General features: G+C 34.2%; 3 protein-coding genes across 6 annotated transcripts in view; 2 read left to right on the top strand and 1 right to left on the bottom strand.

Annotated features, from left to right (window-relative positions):
* The window catches only part of woc (without children), a 78600-nt gene extending 68618 nt beyond the window's left edge, over positions 1-9982 (top strand). Inside the window, exons 17-22 of the mRNA XM_071589518.1 lie at positions 119-244; positions 3358-3479; positions 4516-4651; positions 4765-4864; positions 6262-6451; positions 8769-9982. Of these exons, the coding sequence (XP_071445619.1) occupies positions 119-244; positions 3358-3479; positions 4516-4651; positions 4765-4864; positions 6262-6451; positions 8769-8804 (710 nt within the window). The 3' untranslated portion in view covers positions 8805-9982. The remainder of the gene's footprint in view (positions 1-118; positions 245-3357; positions 3480-4515; positions 4652-4764; positions 4865-6261; positions 6452-8768) is intronic.
* A 2023-nt stretch (positions 9983-12005) lies between these two features.
* On the bottom strand, positions 12006-20070 carry mRpL19 (mitochondrial ribosomal protein L19). The gene is made up of 6 exons (XM_071589574.1): positions 19874-20070; positions 19550-19771; positions 19335-19469; positions 13915-14102; positions 12998-13146; positions 12006-12403 (listed from the first exon to the last, which is right to left on the bottom strand). Exons 1-6 carry the CDS (start codon positions 19947-19949, stop codon positions 12274-12276), a joined length of 900 nt encoding a protein of 299 aa, XP_071445675.1. The 5' UTR covers positions 19950-20070; the 3' UTR covers positions 12006-12273.
* A 71-nt stretch (positions 20071-20141) lies between these two features.
* Positions 20142-25426, top strand: part of Sap47 (Synapse-associated protein 47kD) — a 52773-nt gene continuing 47488 nt past the window's right edge. For 3 of the 4 annotated variants that reach the window (XM_071589556.1, XM_071589539.1, XM_071589563.1), the window contains exons 1-3: positions 20142-20467; positions 20684-20896; positions 23155-23252. In XM_071589556.1, coding sequence (XP_071445657.1) covers positions 20304-20467; positions 20684-20896; positions 23155-23252 — 475 coding nt within the window. In that variant the 5' untranslated portion in view covers positions 20142-20303. The remainder of the gene's footprint in view (positions 20468-20683; positions 20897-23154; positions 23253-25426) is intronic. The other variant, XM_071589548.1, reaches the window with a different exon arrangement.

Raw genomic sequence — 25426 nt, 5'->3', positions numbered from 1 at the left:
CCCTGCCACCTACCCTTGTGATGGTTTTTGAAGTGTTATAATGTATGTGTAATCTAGAACATGAGCAAAGCAAATAATGAAATATGCAATCTTTTATTTTGCTGTGTTTTCATTTTAGGAATTCAACATTACCTAATGGAGAATGGGCGTATTGATAACATCTTCACAGATCTTTACTTTGAGAAATTTACGGAATGCTTAGATCAAGTTGCTACCACATTTCCACCTTTGACAAAAGAGACCAGTAAGTTGGCTTCTAATATTTTGTTGTGCCTTGGTTCTATTGAGTACTATGAGGTCTCCGTGGTGATGGTGGCCAGAAATATGGAACCCGAGAATTTTGTGGTAATTAGTAGATTTTTCCAAGGGATTTAAAGAAATTATTTGTAAATGCAAGTCAAATAATAATTTATGTACTGAATGAAGAAATTTTCAAAAAATAATTAGGTTTTGAGAGACTAACCCTGTGTAGCTGATGAGCATTATTACATTAACATAGTTAATAATAATAATCTGGTGGATATGCTAGGTATCATCAATATTCATTGAAATTTTAAATTTTTACTAGCAAAAATTTATTTTAACGTTACATATTTTAATCTTAAGTAAGGGGTTAATAAAGATTATTTTTGGAAGCTGTTTTATGTTCTGAGAGATTCCTGGTCCATATTTTTTGTTATTTCTGCCAAAATCATTTGAAATAATTTTAAAACAAGACATTTCATTTTCAGGAAACAATGAAAGGAACATTTAATGACTGATAAATCTTTTACATCATAAGTAAAACCCAGTTTTTGCCACTATCGATTGTAAACATAGGGTTAGGTTTAACTTCGTGGAATTCCTTCATTGTGAGGGTAAAAAGAAATTTAACATTTCCACCATAAAGAATTAATATTTCAAAGCAGTGGTTTTGATGCTGCGCATCATCATCAGGTAACATAAATCAACATTTTTTTCAATTTATTTGGTTAGCTCCAAGAGGGGAGTTCATATATATTTACAGAAAAAAGTGTTACTCCAACCAAATTATCCACTCCACATCCAAGCATCACCATTCACAAAAACTTTCCTTTCATTCCATGTTACACAGTGTATGCAATATCCCAATGTCACCGCACAACAAACAAGAGGAACTCCATATTATTAAACAAATTGCAAATAAATGAAAGGACTAACTTTGTAGTTCCACACGAAAACTTTCGTGTGGAACTACAAAGTTAGTCCTTTCATTTATTTATAATGAATTGGTTCCATAAAGTTATGCCAGAAACCATTAATGAAACAAATTGCAGTCAACAACGGTTACAGGGAAATAATGATTGACAGCATGTACAGCAGAAAACAAACACAGATAGCCCAGAAATCCATGTACCACACTTCTAAACTTAACAAGCACTGATGGTGGAGAATTCCATTTCTTGGTTACATTTCACTCAGGATACAACAAATACTCTCCAAAAACAAAATCAACCCAGCCTTTTACAACACACATACTTTAAAAAACATATTAGGTTCACCCAAAGACACAATTGACATAACGCAACAAAGCGGGGTTTATAAACTCAATTGTGCCGACTGCAACGCCATCTATATTGGACAGACAGGATGGACATTGGATACTAGGATCAAAGGACACCATTCATTATTCACAAAGAAAGGCGACAGATCTCAAATCGCCAAACACCTCTTAGATAAAAATCATGCCATTAACTTCACAACAGTCATTCTTCTCACTGAAATGAAAGACCGCAGGTTGAATGCTTTGGAGGAGTTGGAAATTAGGCAATCCCTTCAGTCTGACAGGTTTGAGGTGGTCAATGAAACATTATATCCTTCCCGTTCCCCCTCCTAAAATTCTTAAAAGACTCACAATATTTTTCCGTACCAACCCTACCTCCACCAAGGTAGTGATGATCATCGACCGTCCCTTAATTAAGGTAAAAGCATTGTAGACAAACCCCCCCTAATTAAATGTAGAACACAATGTGTTTGTTTTTTTCTGCTGCTATTTCTAGGAACGGTGGAGTGTTACATTGTGCTTTTTATTTAATGGTCACTTAATTAATATAAACTTTCACTAATTTGAGCCAGTAACCTTCCAATACATAGCCTCCCCCTCCCCTAGACCACTAATAGGCTGCTGCACCTAAACTCAACTTACCCCCTCTCCTCTCCCTTACTCCCCTCTTGGAGCCAGACTATATAAGTTGAAAAAATGTTGATGTATGTTACCTCATGATGATGTGCAGCATCGAAACCATGGCCGTGAAATATTAAAATCTTTTTGATGGAAATGTTAAGTTTATTTTACCTTCAACTATCTACAATGATTATTCAAAATGAACCAACTGTAAATTGGTTTAAAAACCAAACATAAGAAGCTACTTGTAATCAAGTGCTACTTGAGTGTGAATGAGTTTATGAGTGATTATTTGTAATTATTAGCTGCTTTACATGTAGAGCTGTGTATTTAGTGTTTCAGTGTCTTTTTTTTTAAATTTTATTTGGGTTTGACTGCTGTATTTCATTGAAGTATTTTTTTTTCTTATAATATTTTCTGGTATCTTTATGACTATGGTCTATGCCGCACATTTGACTGGCAGAACAATATGGTACATAAACCCAGTAAAAACAATAGTATTTGTATTTCATTTTTATCGCTGTAGTTTTGGAAGGAATTTTTTGGGTAAACCTGGAAAAATCAGTAAATTTTGTAATTGCATAACATTGATCACCTTATTATGATATTGTGCATGTATGGAAGGTGATATACCTCCGTTGCGAATCAATGTTCTCATTTAATTGTTTGATATAGGGTAGTAGTACAGATTTTGTAAAAATAGAAATGAATAGTTTTTATTTTTAACTCTAGAAAATTCACATAAATAATTTTTAGTTTTGAGTCTCCGACAAAGGAATTAATATAGACATGTATTTCTGAATATGAGCTTGCTAAAACTACATTATATGTTGGGGGTTTCTAAATTAAATTCCATTTTTTTCTTTTTTCTTAATTTTACTATAAACCATAAAAAATGTTACTATGCAGACTCCAAAATAAAATCTGGAGGATTGGTGCGAAATTCGCTCTATAGAAACTGAATTCATTAAATGTGTATTCAAACCTTTATCCTTTCATATTACATATATTTAACTTTCTGGCACATTTATATACTATGTATTGAAATTTCCTTTGCACCAGTAGTTGTATGTATTTGTTGCCTTTCATAGTGCACAAATTTTAAGCAGTACTTTTGGGCCCTGGTTTAATACAAATGTTCTATAATTTTACTTGAAGCATTATGCATATTTTCTCATGGATGATAATTATTGTTATTAAATCGTTCTCCTCAGAGCTCATTGAAACACGAGTCGAAGAGGAGCATCTGTGGGAAAGTCGACAGTTGGGTGCACACTCGCCTTATGTTCTCCTCTCCACCCTTGTATTTTTCAACACCAAATATTTCCATTTGTGGGTGAGTAGTATAATGCATTATTAAGTCGCTAAATGTAGCAGAGGGAATTAAGCAATCTCATTATTTCTGAAAACTTGGAATGGGAGAATCTGTTAAGATAGGGGAAAATAGACCTTGAATTGGGCAGAAAACCTGAAATGATGGAGAATGATTGGGAAAAAAGATTAAAATGATAATCCCCACTGTTTTCACGAAATAAAAAAATCCTCATATGACTTTGCAATCATACTGTCATTTTGTCCTAATACACTGTTGCACATTAAGTGCTGTTCGTATTAATGGTTGCATAGAAATCTGCAGTAAGTAAGCATTTGAATCAAATGATAGAAGAATACAATGTCACAAATTTAAAACAATTTACCTTATTTTTAAAAAAAGTTGATCTACTTTGAAACAGTGGCCTAAGAAATTATTTTCATAATTTTCAGCAGGATAAATAATTAGACATGGAAAAAATAATTGGGACATGTGAAGAGGTAACATGCTCATCGCAAGCATTTTGGAATAACAGTCAAGTGTTGTGTGTGTTAGAAAAGTCAACCTGTTGGTGAATGTTGCCAAAGTAATTTTTTTGGTATATTGCTAATTCATGCAAATTTACAATGAAGATAATACTCTTGACATGATCAAAATGCTATTTATAGCAAAACAAGTAAAAGATGCATACATTTGTAGAGCCATCACTTCTATTGAAGTTTAGATTCGACATTATAAATAGTCCCAAATCATTGCTATTTATGATGGGATTCCATTCAACTAAAAAATTCTTCCTTTAAATATTTGCGATACCATTTGTTATCCATCAAGGTATAAATGAGTGAAAAATAAAAGTTTGTGTTATCCTACACAGATCCTACTATGTATTGATTTGTAAAAAAGTGAGTATTTGTTGGTGGGAGATTAGGCTTTCTCATTGAAAGTTGTGTGTGTTTCATTCATTATCATTTTTTGCAATTCAAGCGCATCATATTTATTTTATTATTTCAAAAGGATTGCTAAATACTTAAGCTTGGTACTCTTCTCACATGTTCTACAGACTGTGGAAGATCATTCTAAACTGACCTTTGCAAATGTCATCAAAGTTTGGAAAAAGCCACGTTCAAGACATGCTGGTGCTTATGCAGAAGCCAATTCATCACTCTTACGTCTTATCCATCCAGATAAAGTAAATGGTGAGTACTTGTGTAGTAACTTCTTTGATTTCATATTCTTGTTGTGAAAATTATTTTTTTAAGATAGAGTCATGATTTTAAAGTAGATAGTAATTCATCCATTCTATTTTCAGATGAAAATAATACACCGAGGAAGGTTTATGAGCAGGAAGAAAATGATTCAATACCAATTCGCTGTCCAGTCAAACATTATGAATTTTATTTATCAAAATGGTAAGATTTCTGTCCTGAATATCTCTTTAACTTATTGTTAGTACATCCTAATCAAAAACATATTGTATATAATCGTTTAATTCTAATCCATATTTCATTCCACAATATGCATGTAGGAATCATTATTTGCTCTGTAATTATTCTGCGTCATTGAATAGATATATGGCATTTAAAACTATATAACCAGTAATTATAAAGAATGATAGCCATCATTGTCAACAACTCCTACCCCATTCACCAAGGGTATATGTTAAATGCATTTCCTGTGTGTGTACCTGATGATGACGATGTTACACATTGAAACCTAGATCGTCTATAACTCTATATTTTTTTGGAAGTACAAAGTGTATTCTTTTGAATTATGTATTATTTCCACAAAGTAAATCTGATAGAAATTACACCATATATAACCACTATATCTCATCAGCATATGCTCACTGGAAAGTGGTGTTTGTACATTCAACCCATCCTATGCAAGTTGCTGATCTAATGAGCTTATACATCAGCAATATATGCCACCATGCTTATACATACCAGTTGTTCATTGAGGAAACTCCATTTCTCATTAATGAGAAGACAGGGGATGAGCAAGCTGTTTTGTTTGCTTTTATCATCAGCAATTTTTTGAAAGATGTAGGTAAAGATGTCAAGTACGTCAAACTCTTTGGTTTTCATGTTGTTTCCAAACTGATGTGCTATGTGTATATATCCACTTTTTGTAGCATGCTATCCAAGACTGTCTATTGTTTTAGGACTTTCAAGGCTATATGCTAAATGATTAACTTCCTCTGTTTGCATTTTGCTCTCTCCTTGTGTGCAGGTTGCTCAATAATATTTGTGTGGGGTAATGGCCATGACATGGTACTGTCCTCTGACTACAGAACAATTCATAAAAATTTGAGTCTATGCGAGATGAAATGATCATTGTGAACTCTTAATGCATAAGGGAACAAAAAGTGATGGTAATAAATTTGTGCATTCTAGAATTACTTATCTACACAAAGACCAAGATGGTTAATTGTAGTATGAGGAATGCCAGCCACAATTGCAATGCGAAAAAGTGTCATGGAATTTAACTGCCCTTCTGTAGGTTTTAGAAAGCAAAGAGACATCATCATACAATAGAAAATATTCAGGAAATTTGCTATTGATACACAAAATGAACCTCTAAAAAGGTTTTTAATTAAATTGAGTTCATGGCTTTTATGTAATCATTTTTATTCATAAAGAAGGGCTGTGGCATTAAGCCAGTTGGTATAAAGGAAAATGGGTATTTATAGATGTTTGAAGAACTTCCTCTGCATATCTTGAAGTTTTTGTAATGCTTCTGTAACCAAGAAAATTATTATTACTATAAAATTACTATTAAGTTAAAATTCTTCAATTACTCCATACAGTCCAGACCCTTTAAAAAAGGTGGGAGACCTCTTCTACTTGCTGCCAGAAAGAGCATGTGTTCCGGACAGTCCTGTTTGGTACTCAAGCACGGCTTTGGGACCTGATGCGTTAAGCAAAATACTGCATCGAATTCAGATGGTCAAAGAGGTGAACAAATCCTATGCAGAGGAGTTGGCTGAGTCCATGGAGGTACTTGAACTCAAATTTTTCCTATTCTTAGATACCTGGTGCAATGTTAGACACTTAGAAGTTCATTGTGAATTTGAGAAATTTTATATTTCTAGGTTTAGTTCTTGGGTTAGTGTCACATTGAATGTACGTACCCTGATTAAGTGTAGCACCCAAGTTTTTTACTGTCTGGATTGGTTTCCTTTGTAGTTAATTGCATGTATGGTCTTTTTGGAGTTAATGGTTCAGTATATTATATATTTTCCAGTTTTGTTAATCTCTCGTTAAGTTTTCAAGTTATTCTGTATACCGCATAATTTATGAGAGTTTCTTGGTAAATTGGCCAGGATGGTGTAAATTTTATAGTGATCATCAGAGAAATAAGCTTGGGCATGAATCTGAACTGTCCAACTGTTATATTTTTCTGGCAGGAGCAGTTTTATAAAATCACTGCAAATAAAATGATAGAGTTGACTGACTTGAGTTCAGTGGTGTGTGTGTTGATTGTGATGCACTGATTTAGAAAAGGTTGAAAGACATTGAAAATATAGTATAAATTATATAACTTGAACATTCTGCAAGATGTGACAGTAATTTAGGGAACTGCACAGGGAAATAAGCTTTTGAATTTTAATTCTGAGGGAAATGAACGGCAGTATGGCATCTAGTGGAGCAATGGTATGAATTCTAAGCAAGAACAAAAATATTGCTTTTTTCATATCTTTCTAAATTATAAGTTTGAGTCAGTTATGTTCCCTTGAGACGTTTCATGCTTTGGAAATTGGTAATTACCTGTGGGAAAAAAGACTTAAATGAAGAATTAATGATAGTAGACCTTTTGAAATATAATCAATACCCATTTGTTTCTATTAGAGAAGTTTTAACTAAAAACTGCAAGAGTAATGACTTTTTTAATTGCATTGATTGCACATTTGTACAAATGAGTTAATGGTGTATGCTATTATTACAATGTAGTCCTGTGATGTATTTAATTTGTGTAATAGTAAATAAGCTTTTAGAATAATTGTCTCACCCAAGCTCAATGCTATGTAAACTTTCTTTTTACATTTGTATAATTGGTACTTGAAAAAATGTATTCAAAGGTTTTACTCCATCTTTTTTCTTTACAATGAAATATTGGTGTGTGAGGCCTTTTTTTAAATGCTATTATATTTTAAAGACTTCATATGTCTTTCCCATACGTACTTTATTTTGAATTTACCTAATAACCATCTTCATTGTTACATGATCTATTTATTGTTCAGGAAATAAATTAATTCCCACGGGGCACATTATACTATAATCATTAAATTCATACTCAAATCAGGGACAAGTATTACATATTTCAACATCATCAAATACACTCTTTGAAGTGAAATTTAGCTTTCTTTCATTCAACTACTTTGTTTAACTTCAGTTGAATTAAGACTTAATTTGAGCAAAAAATTTATCTCTATCCTTAAACCTTTCTTGAAATTATGTTGATAATTCATAAAAATGGGTGTGTCATGAAAATATGTTTTGCTAAGGCTTAGTTTTAGTATAATATACCTTGAAGCTGATGCATGCAAGAAATTCTGTCAGAGTTAATAACAATTTACTTTAAGTATTCAGTGAGTGTAGAGTGCTTTCATTAACACTCCGTGGAAATCTAATTATTTAATTTTAAAGATGCATTCATGAATAATTCCATGAAAAGAATACTTGCCTCTGCTATGTGAAAAATCCTTGAAATGAAGGTTAAGACTGATGAAATGCTAATGTGTTGTTCTAAAGGGAGCACACCTTGAGATCTGCTGTACCCTTAGATATAATTCAAATAAACTATGAAAAGCTAAGAATATTGGTTTAACTCACTAGTAATGATAAAGAAAAATATTGTTAATTGATTGGTTTGGGCTAAAATACTATCAATTTGAGTGCATACTTTGCTGCTCATCATTTGTCTTTCACATTTGTGTTTAGTCTGGAAGTACTCATGCGTTAGTTTCTATCGTGGAACAAACTCAGTTACCCTGAATTATTGCTCTTACATGCTCATACGATTAATGTAGTGTAATGAAATTGGATTATACTCCCATCAAAGCATTTTATGACATTGCAAGATTCTGGTGAAATTCTCTGAGTAACATGAAAGGACACTCTTCACTGTAATAACAAAGGGGTTCATTATTTAAAATATCATGAGACTGAATTTTCAGAAAATGAATTTACTGAATGCATTCCTTTTTATAACTTCATTACTGTTCATTTTCCATCCAGTTTGTCTTTTATGATACCCAAGGTTTCCATATATCATGTGATATTTCTCATTTTCATTTTATGTATAATTCTTTAGGAAAAATCAAGTGAAGAGAAGGAAAGCACAGACTAGTGCTTGAAAGGGCACTCTCCATGTTTTGAAGCTGCATTATCGCAAAGGAAATGTGAACAGCCTGAAATCATTCTATGGATATTATTTGTACATAGTTAAAAACATTTAACATTAATCAACTGATGTTTGTAATCTTCAAAAGTGGAAGAAATGAATTTGCATACAATTTTATTCAGTGCTGTATGTATTTCCAGTTGAAACCGGAGTCTTTTGTTTACATTAGCCTAATTTGCTTATCCATTCCAAATGATCTGAGATAAATTTTAAGACGAAGCTATAGCAATAAGATGTGATCACAATATTTTTGAACCACACACAAATCTGTTTTTTACCTTTCTACTGTTAGGAATGTGAGCACATTTGTATTTCAGCTATATCCTGTAACTTATGAAATGAAAGTTCTTGTTATTAAATAAATATATTACAAAGTAAAATGACTTACGTTTGGTTTTAGCAACTTTTCAAAACTTCATATATACTACATAAATTTGAAAGTGTTTGTACATTTTCCCATCTTCTCATTAAAAAAAATGGTCATCCTGAAATATTGTGTTGTGTGAGTCAATCTTTCTGCTTCAGTTGATTGTACATACATTACCAAGTTTTGAACATGAAAGCTTCACTGAACCACAATGTTGCAGTATGCTTGGAGACTGGTGTATAATGTTTTGTTGTTTTGAAATATAAATATGTAATATATTACAAGATCCAGGACAGATACAGCCCTTCACCTGCAGGGAATCATCATAATTTATATTTTACATAAAAATAAACTATCCTATATTTCACTTTATAAAACTGTATAGTCAATCATTTTATTTCTGTAAATGTGTGCATGTGCAAACCTAATCTTTAAACCTTGGTGTCCTGTGGAAAACCAAAGGTAAATTATAAGAGTTTTTTATTTCTTATTTGTGAAGCTTCCTAAAACTTTAATCTTGGAGAAAGTATACCTCGTGGCAGCATTTTCTCTGTTAAAACCATTGTTAATTCCCACCTTTTTATTTCTTTAAGCCTGTTGTTTATGTTCTCAACTGTGGACTAATGAGCATAATTGCCCAAATTGTTTCTGTTTTCATCATGCTTGTCAGTTTAGCTTATATAATGCTTATGTCAAATGCATTATCTTGCTCTTCTGTGATATTTGATGGATTGTTGACAATACTCATTAAAATGCTATTCAGAATCATAAATTCTTCTGTGGATCCACATTATCATTCAGCAGTTATATTGGAAGTGTTTTAAGTGTTTCCTGGAACCAGGAAAAATCTGGTGACATTTTTGTTGCCACAGTCCTCACAAAGAAAACAATGCTGACATCTTAGAAATTTAGATTTCCTAAGTCCATCGGTAAACATGCATATACATAGAGCTCCATTGCACGAGGAACTGCCAGTTTGCCCTGATATTCCATCATGTGAGGTATTTCCTTGAAAATTGGTGATGAAAGTGGCATGGCAAATCTCAATGGTTGCATACTGTGACATTATATAATCATGGTAGTAGTGTAGAAATGGTAATAGTCTTTTGTCATCATGTTACCCTTCTTGGTAAATTACTGAATCGAGTATATTTTGGTCCTAATTGAGATGTCTGCCCCCAGGTATTTACAAATTGTCTTGTTTGGTGTGCTAACTATTTTTTTGGTGGAGGGCTAAGGCTAAAGCTAAGGGAATCGTATTATTCTTAAAGATAAGGGCAAAAAGGTAAGGATTGCTGTTTCTGGATTGACCATTGAGTTGATTCAAGCATTTTTCTTCAGATATCCTTCTGAGGAGGTTTTAATTTATTTCATGGACTCATTTTACACAGTGAACAAGGTCAAAGAACTTCAAGAGATGCCTTGTCAATAAATTTGGACCCTTAAAACCCCCCAAAATTTTGGAGTGTAAAGGGATGCCTCTGTAGCTTAACTGGCTGAAGCAGTCGGCAGGACATTGAGGGATCCGGGTTCAAATCGCAGTCAAGTCAAATGATTTTATTCTTTGAAATTGTTGCAATGGACAAATTATTTCAGAGGGGGGTGGCAGTAAAGGAACAAGATAGATTTCAAAACAGAGGGAGAGGCAAGTGTAAACAGGAGCTGCTCATGTTAAGCAAGTTGTACATGTGTATGTAATAAATGTTTGATATCATAAATGTTAACTTCATCAATGGAGATTTGAAAGAGAGAAGTATTTAATTGAAAAGTCAAGCTGGTTCTCTCCTAGTAATCTGACTTTAATTCTGGCTGATGATTGGGATACTGGTTTACTTCCCTTGGAGTCCATATTCCAGTTGAAGATAGAAATTCTCTAAACCATCTTTAATCAAGCAAACTACTGCCTATGAAGGAACCCAGAATCTGGTCACAATGCAATACAGAATGGGCATGAATACAATGAGAGTCCTTAGAGACATGAGTGGCCTTGGTTAAGAAAATTTTCTCTCGATTAGAGCCAATCGCATGGATAAAAGATCAGGATGGAACTCTCTTTGGTGGTTCTTTGTTCAAGAGGAAAGGATAATGAAGAAAATCAGTTATTTGCCTAATGATCCTCCTACATGTGAACATCATGTTGGGAAGATACCCTGAAAGAGTAGACTGTCCAAGGGTTGGCATAATTTTGTTGCCAGTCCCACTTACACATGTAATTCAAGGGTCAGGAGAGGTTCGTCTGTAGTAATTTTTTCAAATTGAAACATGGGATTTCAATATAATGGCTACAGAGTAATTGAAGTTATGCCCAGTCCATGATTATTTAAAGGTGGTAGTAAAATAATATTGCATGGATTTTAATACAACCATGCAGCCTTGACTAGGACACACATGCCCCTTCTTGTAATATTAAAGACAAGGTAACCAAATGCCTACTCAAAGGATTCTTATCTAAAATATTTCTGGTGAAAATAATATTTGTATTAATTAATATTAATACTTGAGCTTTTTAAGTTAAAGTGACGTTAATAATCATTACAAGTAATTGATTATAAATGCTCATTATTACAATACATGCAGTCGCTGGGTCCCCCAATTGGTTAGGGATGTATTAAGCTAACCTGAAGGTGTATGTCCCCAAATTTGAGTTTGAACCTTAAAAAAAAAATCCAGTAATGGCCTTGCAGCTAGACCAGATAATAAGTAGAGGTGTACCATGTATCCTCAAAATGACCATCTAAATGGAGGAAACCACTCCAAAAGACACAAAGATATCCAAAGTGTTGTTTTTGAGATAACTTTTAATGATTTCATGGCAGAAACATCAAATAAAGAATTACAAAAGATAAAAAAAAGTCGATCACAATTTATTCACAGCGATCACAGAAATATACAAATGGCATTTCATGGAGATTTACTCAATTTTTGTGTCCTCAATGTGCTAGTCAACAAATAGTCACATCATAGCACACATGAACATTGGGATATACATATTTCTTACAAAATTATCAATTCCTAAAAAATGGTTGAAATTACCCACTCAATAAACAACTAACCCATTTTCTTTGGCTTGATAAATACTTTCTTTCTCTTCATCTTTCGGCGTGCAATTTCAAGTTGATGCAGTTCTGAGTATACTTCAGCATATATTTCTTGTTGATCTTCTTCTGGTATAGTATTTCTGTCGAAGAGAGAACAATGAATCAACACATGAAACAATATTGCATTTCCATACCTGCTGGCTTCTTAAAATATTACTGAGATCAAACATAGGGCAAATTGTACCAGGCCACTAATTGTACTGTACGTTTGATTATATGAAATAAAGAACACATACAATGGTCAATCCCTTTTGTAGCTCTAAATGTAGTTCATATACCAATGTCTTGGCAATATATCAGTTTTAATACACTGGAAGCTTAAAAAAATAATGCAAGTGTCTTTGTCCTCGGAGAGGACCTACAATTTTAACCTTCCTTTCCAGATTTCACTTGATTTTATACATCTTTCATGGTAAACCTTTGAGTAGCAGAACTATATTGTTCATGGACTATGTTTCCCCTTAGTGGTTTTCACTTTTAATGTAATGTCTACTAAAATACTAGCATTGCTACATTGTTAAACCTTAAACTCTAAATGTGCACAGGAACTCCCATATTTATGTCAAATGTAAAAATGAATTTATGATATTTTTAATGAAAAATGATATTATGAATGAAAACTAACTTCTAAGTAGAGGAGGGGAACATAAAGAAATTCCTACATCCAGGCTTACCTATACTGCTTAACTAAGTCATATTTCTCCCATGGCGTGGCCAGTTCCTCAGCACGCTTGAAGAATCGCTCGGGCAGATCTAATGGTTGAATGCCTTTAAGATCTGCTCTCTCCCATCGTTCCAGCCATGGCCTTGGTTTCAAGGGAACCTAGTAATAGCAATTTGGAATTCTCATAAAACAGTAAAAAAACGAAATGTCATAAATACACTTTCATACATATTTCCTCAAAGCTTATTTTACCACAATGTTCTTTATCACACATCTTTATATTTTTTAATACTTCCAGACAAACATTTTCATGAAAAACACAGGATAAGAGAGTATAAGAATGTTGATAAACAGAGCAATTCTAAATTATTTCAAGCTGCATAAGGACCAGCTAAAACAAACCAAAAATGTACCAGGCACTGACAATTAAATCCTGATTAAATGTATGATACAGATTAGTGCTGTTTTGATTAAAAAATTAAGAAAAATGGATAAAAGGTTTGTTTGACCAATTGAACCAAGACAGAATGACTGGAACATGATCTTGTGTTTGGTTTGTAATTGAAATTTCAGTAATGTGAAGTCACTTTTGCAATTGCAAATTCTGAAGACTCCCTTTGGCTAAGAGGCTTAGCCCATTTTTATTAATGTTTTCACCTGGGCATTTCATGAAGCAGCATTGTCAAATTATTAACTGTTGGTTGAATATTTTGGTCTCATGTGATGACCTTTAGTGTAATGAAGCTTCTAAGATTAAGCAAAACATACATGAAGTGATTACCTACTGTGTTACCACTAGTTTTAATGAAATACCCTGATTAAACTTATCAATTCGATTCTAAATGTACGGACAACTGAAGAGGGTTTAACTGTCTAGATACTTAGAATTGAGTTTAGTTTTTCACATAAAAAATATTTTAACCATACCTTAATACTGTTGATTGGCACTGATTCACTTTCAGGAAGAACCTCTGCCTCCATATCTAATGGAAAAGTGCTGAATTCTGGAGGTGCATCACGAAGATACCTTAGATGGTCGTCAAGCCGTTTTTCCAATCTCAAAACTTCAATTTTATTGATTTTAGGGTCATACACATCATATTTAATTTCAATGCCTAAAGAATAAAAGACAATAAGCATTAATTACCAGTTAAATGGTAACCTACTACATTTCTTGCCAGCAATATTTTCCCATTTCCTTTTTTCAACAGTAGGCTTATTTATCAGGAAAGAACACCACAGTTAATCAATAATTAAAACAATATAATTATAGGCATTATCAGATGAAAATGTGATTTAAGAGGGGTATGTGCATAATGATGGAAGATCCTAACGGAAATCAAGAAGTATGGGCTTATGATGGTAAAAATAAACTTAACATTTCCACCAAAAAGATTTTAATATTTCACGACCATGGTTCTGACGCTGCGCATCATCATAAGGTAACATACATCAACATTTTTTTAACTTATATAGTCTGGCTCCCAGATGGGAGTAAGGGAGAGGAGAGGGGGTAATGTAGGGTGAGTAAGGGAGAGAGGGTAAGTTGAGTTTAGGTGCAGCAGCCTATTAGTGGTCTAGGGGAGGGGGAGGCTATGTATTGGAAGGTTACTGGCTCAAACTTGAGAAAGTTAATATTAATTAAGTGATCATGAAATGAAAAACACAATGTAACACTCCACCATTCCTAGAAATAGCAGCGGAAAAAAACAACCACATTGTGTTCTACATTTAATTAGGGGGGGTGTTTGTCTACAATGCTTTTACCTTTATTAAGGGACAGTCTATGATCATCACTGCCTTGGTGGGGGTAGGGTTGGTGCGGAAAGATATTGGAGTCTTTGAAATATTAAAATCTTTTTGGTGGAAATGCTAAGTTTATTTTTACCCTCATAATGAAGGAATTCCGCAAAGTTAAACCTAAAACTGTTATGTTTATCAAGTATGGGTTCAATTCAGAAGACTACTTTGTGACTATTTTTGAAAGACCTATACTTGGCTCTCTCATTGGATGTTCAATGGAGAGTCAAATGAAAATCTCAAAATTTTTTACCCTGTAAGTTATTGAATACAAAATGCGCATATTTACTTCATGTTTTCTGTGTAGTCTCCATTTTGTGGAGTAGGTCTCAACTTTAGTACTGTGGCAGTGTCTGAATACTTTTAGATGGACAATGACCTAAAACTGCTTGAACCTCATCACACTGTATACCTGACCTGGTCAAGGAGAGCCTGAGATGGGTAAAACACTTCAGGAGCTTCTTAGTCATGTAAATATGATTGCATGACAGGCATGCCTCACCATACTTCAACTCACCCACTGTGAACCCACCAATCACCTTTCCTGATGCTTAACACCCCCCTCCCCATCAACACCAATCTCAACCAACCCCCTCTCTCACCCACCCCTCCTCTCCCTCATGAATGGTATATAAATGGACTGCGACTTGATTAATTTGTACCTGATGATGACCCTTGAGCGTTGAAACTAGTTGTACGTAAATAAAGGATAGTGGAAAGATACATTGTATTCTTCATTTAATAAACATGAACTTCCACAAAGTTGAGCCGGGAACAATTGGAAAGTAATGACATCAATGAAACAATTTCAGAGTTTAAAAATCATTCGCCGAGGCGAATGATTTATAAACTCTGAAATTGTTGCATTGAAGTGCACATTAGCGGATGACTCCGTTAAAAGTTACTGTTGCGGCATCTCCTGCAGTTTCTTTGGAAAAGTAATGACATATTTGATATTTTCAATTTACAACAGGAAGAGCAAGCACATCCCAACTATTGGCAATCTCTCAGCAAGGAAATCCTCTTTTTGATTCCCCAAAAAATTTTCTTTTATTGAATACATGGATTGGGAATTTTGTGCAGTAGAGTATTGATTAAAAAGAGTACAGAAGGTAACCTTAGACTAAATCTGGAAAGAGGAATGTCATTTTACGTCTGGTAGGGAGAAGTGTGGGTCATCTATTTGCACTTCGGCCAATATTCAAGAAAATCATGGGTGAGACAGAGCATTTATTGCTGATTTGAAGAAAGTACATGGCAAAGTGAATAGAGGAAAGTTAGGGATGTTTTTGAAGGAACGTAGATTGAATAAGCAGGGACTGAAATCAATGCATGAAAATGCTACATTAAGTATAACAGATGGATGAGTTCATGAGTGGCTAGTTTGAAATAAAGCATGGTGTTCAAAAGTGTAATACATATTTGCATAAGACAAGGAAAGGCCTACACTGGATTTCTAAAATCATTCTTTAACTCCTTATACCTTCAAACTCACTTCATTCTGTCCAACATACTTACCTAATTGCTTACTCCTACCTTGTTTATCTAACATTCTCCCTATACCACTGTATTTATTATCCTGTTACCAGGTGAAGTGCCCAGTATCCACTATTCTTGCCATCTTTGAATTTCTCCTTTTTCCCTTGAAACCTACCATGCCTGAGCCTCTTCAGTTTTTCCGTTCCAGTTTTGTTTTTCCATTCCTCTCCACATTTGTCTCAATCATCCGTTGAACTCACTTGATTTAATCTTACGGTTATCTCCCTGCTTTCATTTTTGACGTATTTCTTAGATCTATTGTGGTTTTTGAAATGTGTTATTGTTAACTCATTTCTCTGACAAAACTAAAAAAAATACAAGTAGACTAACTCCTGTTTAGCTTCTACCGTTTGCTCTATTTGGAATGGGTGACCCCACCAGGATTAATTATCATTCCTCCCACCAGCACAGTCCTAGAGGTCATCAGGATATGCTCATCCTTACACCACCACAATGCCATAGTCCATGGGATGGCTGGATAAAGTTGTAACCCACAAGGAGGTAGGAATGAGGCAGATATAAATTTACCCATCCTTTTATAAGCCGAAAATGCATATTGCACAGTGAAAGCCAAGGAGAATTATGGGAAACCCTTGATAACTTTCGTGAGGTATAAACTGAATGACTATTAGGACAAATACATAAATAATAAAATTATTCAACTAGTGGATGTATTTCTACATCTTGGTGGGTGCTTTCTTGAGGAGTGTTTACAGTAAAAATAGGAGAAAGATGGTGAGGAAGTAATAAGAATGCTGTTTCGATGCATGCACCATGAATGGACGAGTGGAACCATCAAACATAGCTGAAAGAGGAGGAAACTGTCCCAGCAGATTCTCCAGATAGGGAATATCAGAAGGAAACAATGTAAGAATTTGACATGAAAAAGGAGTATATTATGACAAAGCAGTATGAATAAATTAGTTAAGGGATTAAGTTTAAGGATGCAGCTTAAAATGAGCTTCTTCATTGAGATTGAATACTCTCAAAGAGTGCATATCTATTAGCTGGTAAGGAGTGACTCATGTGGACAGTAGATGAAAATTCTGAGATTCCAGTGGGGTGATCAGAAAATAATAGGTCATCATTATGGGAGGAATAATGATTTTATCTTAAGGCTTCGACAATATTTATCTGATAAATGTTTCATGCTGCTTCCGGGAATTTCCAATCAATGACTCCTATACATAGCGACCAATTTGCAAGGAAGATCACCTCGACCTAAAGATGCCTCCAGGACTGGGGGCAAAACTGTTGTCTAACAAGCCAACCTATGCGATGGAAATTCCTAAAAGCTGCATGGGACATTGATTAATGATTTGATTCCATAAAATGTAGAATTATCTATTATTGATTGGTTGTTAGAGTGATTTTAGTAGGATTGTAAATGGTAGACTGAAGAATGATCTACAGTCAGAAGTTGGGTTCCATCATAACCCATCCATAAAGTACAGATATTTCAATGTAAAAAACAATCATCTATGTTATCAACAGTTAACCAAATGCATATGAATTTCTTCAGAAGTCCTAATCTCTTAAGCAAGTGAATTTCTATCACATCACCAATGATTGGGAAGTGAATTATAGGCTCAAAGAGTACTTCTCAGTTTCAGTTCCAACAGGGTTCATGTGTTTCTTGCCATGCTAGCATACATACAGAAGATGTGACACCAGGTAAAATAACGGTGTTAAATAGTCTTGGGGTACTATTTCTAACCTGCAGACTCACCCCTTGTGATTACTGGTCGCTTTCACAATGGATATAAAAAGTGAATGCCATCACATTTACATAATACCCCGCAAGGGCGGGAGGGGGGGGGGGGGGGGTGTCACCATACATTTATGCCATCTGAGGATCACTTCAAAGTTGCAATTACTATTTACATCACATGTAAACCAGGTTCCATTTAATTATTGGAAAAATTCCACAATGGACATTATATCTTTGCATTTTATTATGACAGAATATTACAAACTTATGCTCTTAGCACCTGATGAGGGTAGAAAAGAAGCTCTGCTACCAGCTGATGATGCTGCACAGCATCAGTGAGAATCAAAAAATTGCAAAAACTTCGGGCACATTTTCCATAAATGAGTAGGGACAGATAAATTACTACTTGGTCAATCAGATTCACTTGAGGTTTTTCTGTTTCTAAATGAAAGCTATTTTCTGATGAGGAATATACAGTTAAATTAAACTAAATTCTATGCTTTAATGTTTGTTGATATCCTTCAAAGGCAAATTGAAACAGACAGTGGTCAAGGTCCAGCTCTTCCCTTGAGACTAGAGTATTCCATCCATAAATCTTCCTCTCATGGCTGCACTAAATAAATGACCAATGTCTTTGATTTTTTATTAGTAAATTCCTGCTTTTATTTTTACGTTTTCCTAGTTCAAAACTTCCAATAAACTTGTAACAGAATGCATATTTTACATTGGATAAATATATTTCCTTTAACATAAATTTCAACGTTTGAAGGATTTCAACATTACATCCAACACAGGGAATTGATAGCCGACAGTAAATCTGAATGGACTCGTCAATATCACTAAGTCAAATTAACTTGATGGCTAATCACAAAAAAAATCCATTTTTCCAAAGGTCTACTTGGAATTTTCACTTCAAATAATGGTCAATCTACAGTAACAATCTTCTCAAGGTGATTTAACGACTGATTTTACGAATAAATACATAATTGCCGGCCTCCCAATGTATGCTGAAAATATTGAATATGAGAGCTCACTTTCGAGGGATGGTGGGCAAATTTTTCAAGAATAATTCCTCAGGATTAACATAAGAACGATAGTAATTATACTGATAGAAAACCCCTGCACATCCCTCGATAATTGGATACCTCGAAGGTGTATCTGTTGGATCAAGACCGACGAGACGTCACCGACATAGAGGGTCGCTTCATGAACATCAATGAGTGCAAAGAATATAATCCAAATAAATAAGCCACAAAAGTAGTAACTCAACTAGTGCTACGAGGAAAATGTTACATACCTTGGTTGTCAATAACATTACGTAAAATGAAGGATGCACGCAAGCCACAACCGGCACGTTCAATGCAGATCCCAACAAATCGATTGGTTTTTGATTGTGCATGTGGATCAGCAGTAGAGACAGCCAATATCGATCCTGGTAATGAAAATGAAATGAGTTAAATGAGGCAATAAAGAATATAAGCGTTCCAACTTATTCTCCAATTTCGTTCATACCAACATAGAATTCAGGGATGTCAATTTGCGCCCTACGCATGAGCATATCCTTCCTTTCTAATTTCTCCCTTATTAAGTTACGCCATTCGATTTTGGGATCAGGCAAAAATTCTGGATAAATAAATCTATATGATGCTGGAGCAACGGGTTTCCGGATTTCTTCAGACTCTTTAGGCTTTTCTTGGGCGCTCGCCACATCCAGAGTTGAGAGAAACTTCATACCTAAACATTATTAAATAGGGTTTTGATCAACCTGACGCATATATATAATGAAAAAATTGTATTCACCTGATATATAATAGCTTTTAAAAATAAATAAATTACCTTGTAATCTCACGGAAAGTGGGGTTACATTAAAAAAACTGCAAGTGATATTTCGAGTAATCCCATTGAGAGCCATAGCAGATTTTATATGTGGGTAATAATAAAGAACAGGAAAATTTTAAATTGATGATTTTCCTCGGATTTTCTTAAAATTCCTTCATTTGCATTTCTTTACGAACTTAGTGCGCAATCTGATGCGCAACAATGCGCTGTAACACTAGAGCCACCTAGCGGAAATATTGGCCATCATCAAGTAATCTTAAAATCTTCGATCGACGTCTCGCTACTGTCGTCAGAAGCAGACTAGGATCAATTCGGGAGCTGTTTTCTCATTGCAGATAAACCGAGGTTGTTGAAGGTTGATTATGCAGGTATTTTCGCATCACTAGTGGATATTAATTTACCATTTCGTGACACGAAAGAAGCGAAAATGGATATGTTTAGTGGAATTACGAGTCATATGAGTAGTTGGATGGGGGCTAAAAAACCAGAAGGAGGAGAAGTGCCACCGAAACCAGAAGACGAAAAGGTGTCTTCCCCTGTTCAGGAAACGGGAGAAACAAGTATACCCCCTGCAGATAATAAAAAAGAAAGGTAGGACCAACATATTGATTTTTGGCGCATCAGTATTATCTGCAACTAACGCGATTACGCTCAATTTTATTGCATTCATATTCGCGTATGAACTGACATTTCATGAATTCTTAGGTTTCATAAATTTGTAATTATTTTTTTGTCCATTAAATTTACTCGTGGTTTGCTTTTTTCATGTGGTACTTAATCATATCAATCCGTGAATCTTTCCTTCAGCCCTACGAAAACTAGCAAGTTAGAGATGTTTGCTAGCGTGAAAAGCCAGATGACGAGTTGGTTGGGAGGTAGTAATACAGCAACTGGAGAACCGATACCAGCAGAAGAGGGTTCGACAGTAGAGCCCAAAGAAGAATTTAAAGCCGACTCCATGGCCTCCGAAAAATCCGTGAAAGGCTCGCCAGCTGAAGGTAAAGAAGATGATGATTCAAGGTGAGTTGATTTTAATAATGATGCTGATCTATAAAATTAAAAGTGAGATGGAATATCAAAAATGGAATTTTTTGTGCGACAATTTTATTTTCGAGACGTTCTAGAACCAACTCCATTGATAAAAATATAATCCCATGAGTTCCCACACCTAATTTCATGCCCTTAGTTGTTAGTTAGAATACTTCATGTGAATTAGTAGACACGGGCTCTGTGCTTTATAATGTTTCAAGAGGTGCTTTTCATCTAACCTTAAAGGTGAATAATCACGCTGGTGGGTCAATCTTGAGCTTGGGAGTGAAGGAGCTTATATTAAGGTCATCGATTAAAGACGTCTGTATGAATTAGAGTTATTCTACTTTTTTAATGAACGACGGTTGACGATGCGGTGTATACTTCATTATATGTTTAACAATCGATTACACAGGTTCCCGATTGCAGTCATGAGAACAATTTCCACGTATTGATGAATAGTGAATGTTAATTCTTTTTCCAAGTATTTCCTCAGACCAATTAGACATGCTCTTAATTCCTCCCCGTTGCAACTTGTAAAATAAATTTTGCTCTCAGTCAAAGATTTTCCCCTCATCATTCAGTTACCGTTTTAATTTTACTTAGTGAGAATAGCCATGGACAAAATTTCACATTATTACATTCTGCTATTGTAATTGATTTCTTTGTCGAAAGCTATTAATGTAAATTTGTACAAAGTAGAAAGAAATACTATTTGGGATCACTACTAGAAATGATTTTTCTTTTCAAGTCAGAGTTTCAAATCATTAGTATGTCACTGTCTTAATATTGTTAAGCAATTGCCTTTTACTATTACATTAGGATAGGAATAAATAGTATATTTTTATATTAAGTAAGAAGGTGAACTAATTGTGATTGGTAAAGGTATTTTAATTTCTTTTTTTATCCGTCAACGCTGTTTGAATTAAGTTTATCTTGTCCCTTTAAAATGGGGTAATAAATGATTATTACTCCTCTATTGGCAGACAGTATGACTACCATGAGTAAAGCTGAAAACTGAAAAAAAAACTATCTCATGGTGTGTACCATTAATATGCCATGTGGGAATTAACTAACCCATCAATGTCATTATTTAATTGTACACCTCTTTCCTCCAAAGAGGTGTACAATTAAAGCCTCCTCTGAGGCACCTGGAGTGTCGCTGAAGTGCATGATATGGTACTTAATGATGCTCATAGCATGTTGAAGCCTATAAATATCATGTGCTCTCAAATGATTCCTGTCGTGCTGCAAAACAGTTAATTTGCAAATTTAAAATGATTACTTCTGTGAATCAGTTTCCCTTTGGGTAGGCCAATGCTATCCTGAGTAGCAGAACTTCAACATTATCCACTTAAAAGCAGATAGGATGTTTAGTCCGCAAAAATTGGTGTGAATATAATTATATTTGGAGGAGCTATTATCACTCATCTCTTAACAGTTCTTCGTATATTTATTTTTTTCTAAGATTACTAATGTAAAATGGCATTCAATATAATGTTAAGTATTCTTTGGAAATATGAATTTCTAGAGCATTGGAACCATTCAAAGAAACTGAATGCCTTTGGCAAATTTGGTGGAATTAAGCAGTCAATTTATGTTTCATTTACCTGTGAATATAAAGAAACCTCGCTGTAGTCCCTAAATAGAGTAATTTCCATAGTGTTTAGCAAATGGTGGAACTCTCTACCTATAGTAAATTGTGGCTGAGGAAGCATGGCAGGGCTAAATACATTCAAATGCTTAAAGCTCTGAAGAAATCATTTATCTTATGCATTTTATATGGTTACTTGTTCAGTATATTAATGTGAAAGGCAGCCATTGATTGAAAATAATTTAAAGAATTTGTGTCTGGGCTATCTTTGACCCAAACACTCCTATGATGGATCAATTTCACATAATTATCCCTGAAACCGTTCGGTTTGCCATACACTCCTATAACTGGATGATCTTTACCCTTGTACTAGCTTATATATCATCAGATTTTTCCTTAAAGTGGATGTAATTAAATTTATAAAACCATCTCCAACAGTCATATAATCTAGAGGAATAATAACTCCAAGAATTCCCTCCAATAGGCACTCATGATTTGAAATAGATAGATGGTATCATTGGGGAAATGAGCAAAATTTATATTAGGGGTTGCTTTTTTGTAATTTCAAACATCGGACAGATTTTTAAATGTGTAACGATTATTTTTCACCGTTAAGTCAGTATATCTTTCAATAGGCTGGTAAATCTCTCCACAGTGCTACTGGTGGAGCTGATAGCGATGCAGCTGGTTCAGAAGGTTCTCGAACCCCAGGTGAGGAAAAGGATGGAACGTCTACCTTTGGTGCTGCAGCAGGTGAGTAATAGATTTTCCATTTATTAGATGGTTTGTTTTGCATTACTTGCAAGTTGGGAATTAAAAAGTATACCTGGGCCTTCTTATGTTTTTTATTTTTTCTTGAAATGGAGTTCTTCGTTGGAATCTCTGGTCCCCTTCCTCTAAAGGATCATGGTATTTATTTTGAGAAATTATCCCTGCCAAATCAAGAAGATTGTGGGCATCTCTTTGCGTGCTTGCATTACACTGTTTCGTTGTTATCCTAGGGACAACTAGCAGTGGTAAAATTAAAGTCATCCACATATTTTGTTTTGTAATTTGCTTAGTGTGATTGTTTTGGGTCAGTCATCGAAAATACATTTTGAGACAACTCCATGATCATCCTTGCAACTCATTGTTAAAGTGCACTGTGCTGACTAGCGATACAACTTAGCCTTAGATTTCATTGCATAGAGATGGATTGAAAAAATGGCTCCTTTTTAAGTATGTGGTATGGCATGATTTACTTTTAAAAATTGTTCTTTTCTTCCTTCATGTTAAATAGTGCATACCTCATTCTTGGAATGATAAATTTCACCACTTGTTATGTTGTGTGTTTGCTATCAGATCAAGCATGAAATTTTCTAAGATTTTCTTGCTGTTTGCATTTTAATCCCATCTTTTAATCAGGTCTTCAAAGTTAATGGCCAGATTGTTTTTAACGACCCGAGTTGAATTTAATTTCTTTTTTGGTAGTAAGGCGTTTGTGGAACCATTGTCTTAAGAATGTAAATTGAATTAATGTAGATGGGCCCTTGAGCATTATGTTATATAATTTCATTCTGAAAGTACACCTTAATTGTTTCGTGTGTTGAATTTCTCCATTTGCTTTGTATGTCTTCCATGAATACTATAATGTATCACACTATGAATTTCATTGAAGGCCTGTTTGAAGAAAAAAATGATAATTTAGTGATTCATTTGCAGATAAATGATTTTTTTTGGTAGTTCTTAAATAAGTCATGCTTATTACACTTTGTATGCTAAACCTATTTTTTTTACCTAGCGAGTGCTGCCAGGCACTTATTTTAGCGTCCCTTAACAAATTAGCAGATTGAGAATGAACAGAGAAGAAGCTTGAATAAAAGCTTATTTTTCTATTTTCATGTGGCCATTTTTTTTATAAATTTTATGTGATTTTAAAGGATGTTGAGAGCTCAGACTTAAACAGTAACAGGATGATGTAAGTTGATTCCACTCTGAAGGTGAATTTCCTTAGAATTATTTACTAATTTGAATTATGTTTTCAAACATATTTTGTCTGAATATGGTTTTTATTTCTTGCAGTATATTGTGGTGTCTAAGTCACTCATGAAATATTTTTCTCCAGAATTTTCATATTTGGAATTTGATTTGATATTTGTTTTGAAGTTTAAACATTTAGTAATCTTTTTTTTCTCTTGGAAAATTGTTACTTTACGTTTGGAGACCTCAGATGTTGCCATTGCCTCCATCCTACTGCTACCTTGGTTTCACGGCACTAAAATTTCACTATATGCATTGGATAACTGTTAAGCCACTCTCCAGCAGGTTAGCATTAAGTAGTATGTGTGTGTGTGTGAGTGTACCACGTTGCACAGAGATGTCAAGCGATGAAAGCTAATGATCATCCTCCAATAATAATGAAAACAAAAAATAAGTTTTGTCTATCTGCACCGAAATTGGATTTCATGTTTCTTTTGATTAGATTTACGGCATGGTCATTTTTAGTCAATTACTTGTCCAATGTGTTGCCGTCTGGCTTTGTTAATTACATTTGAAATTGGTTTAATGGCATTGACTCATTAGGTGGAAAATTGTTTCTGGACTATTCTTGATTAATTAGTAGAAAATATTTTGACTTCCGCTGGGAATTAAAATATATCCGAGGTCTGATTTATTAACCTTCTCTCAGAGTGCATAAGTGCTTGTGGAGTTTTCAGTGTTTGACTTTGACACAGCATAGTACAGCACCTGCTCACATCACTTTTTCTCTAGATTTCTAGTAGTATTACTTTTATGGTTTATATCCAATTGGTATGCAGGGTTTTATCCTTGTATATTTTATTTATGGTTATTATTACATGTAGATAGTAATGTTAATTATCATTCAAACTCTTTTTGATAGGGTCATTTAATTAGCCCTCTTTTTTTCATTTAAATCTAAATTTATA

This window comes from Hetaerina americana, unplaced genomic scaffold, assembly GCF_022747635.1.
Source record: "Hetaerina americana unplaced genomic scaffold, ioHetAmer1.1.p SCAF_1, whole genome shotgun sequence".
NCBI classification, from domain to species: domain Eukaryota; kingdom Metazoa; phylum Arthropoda; class Insecta; order Odonata; family Calopterygidae; genus Hetaerina; species Hetaerina americana.
The sequence above is the reverse complement of the archived record's forward strand: the minus strand, read 5'-3'. Positions and strand labels throughout refer to the sequence as shown.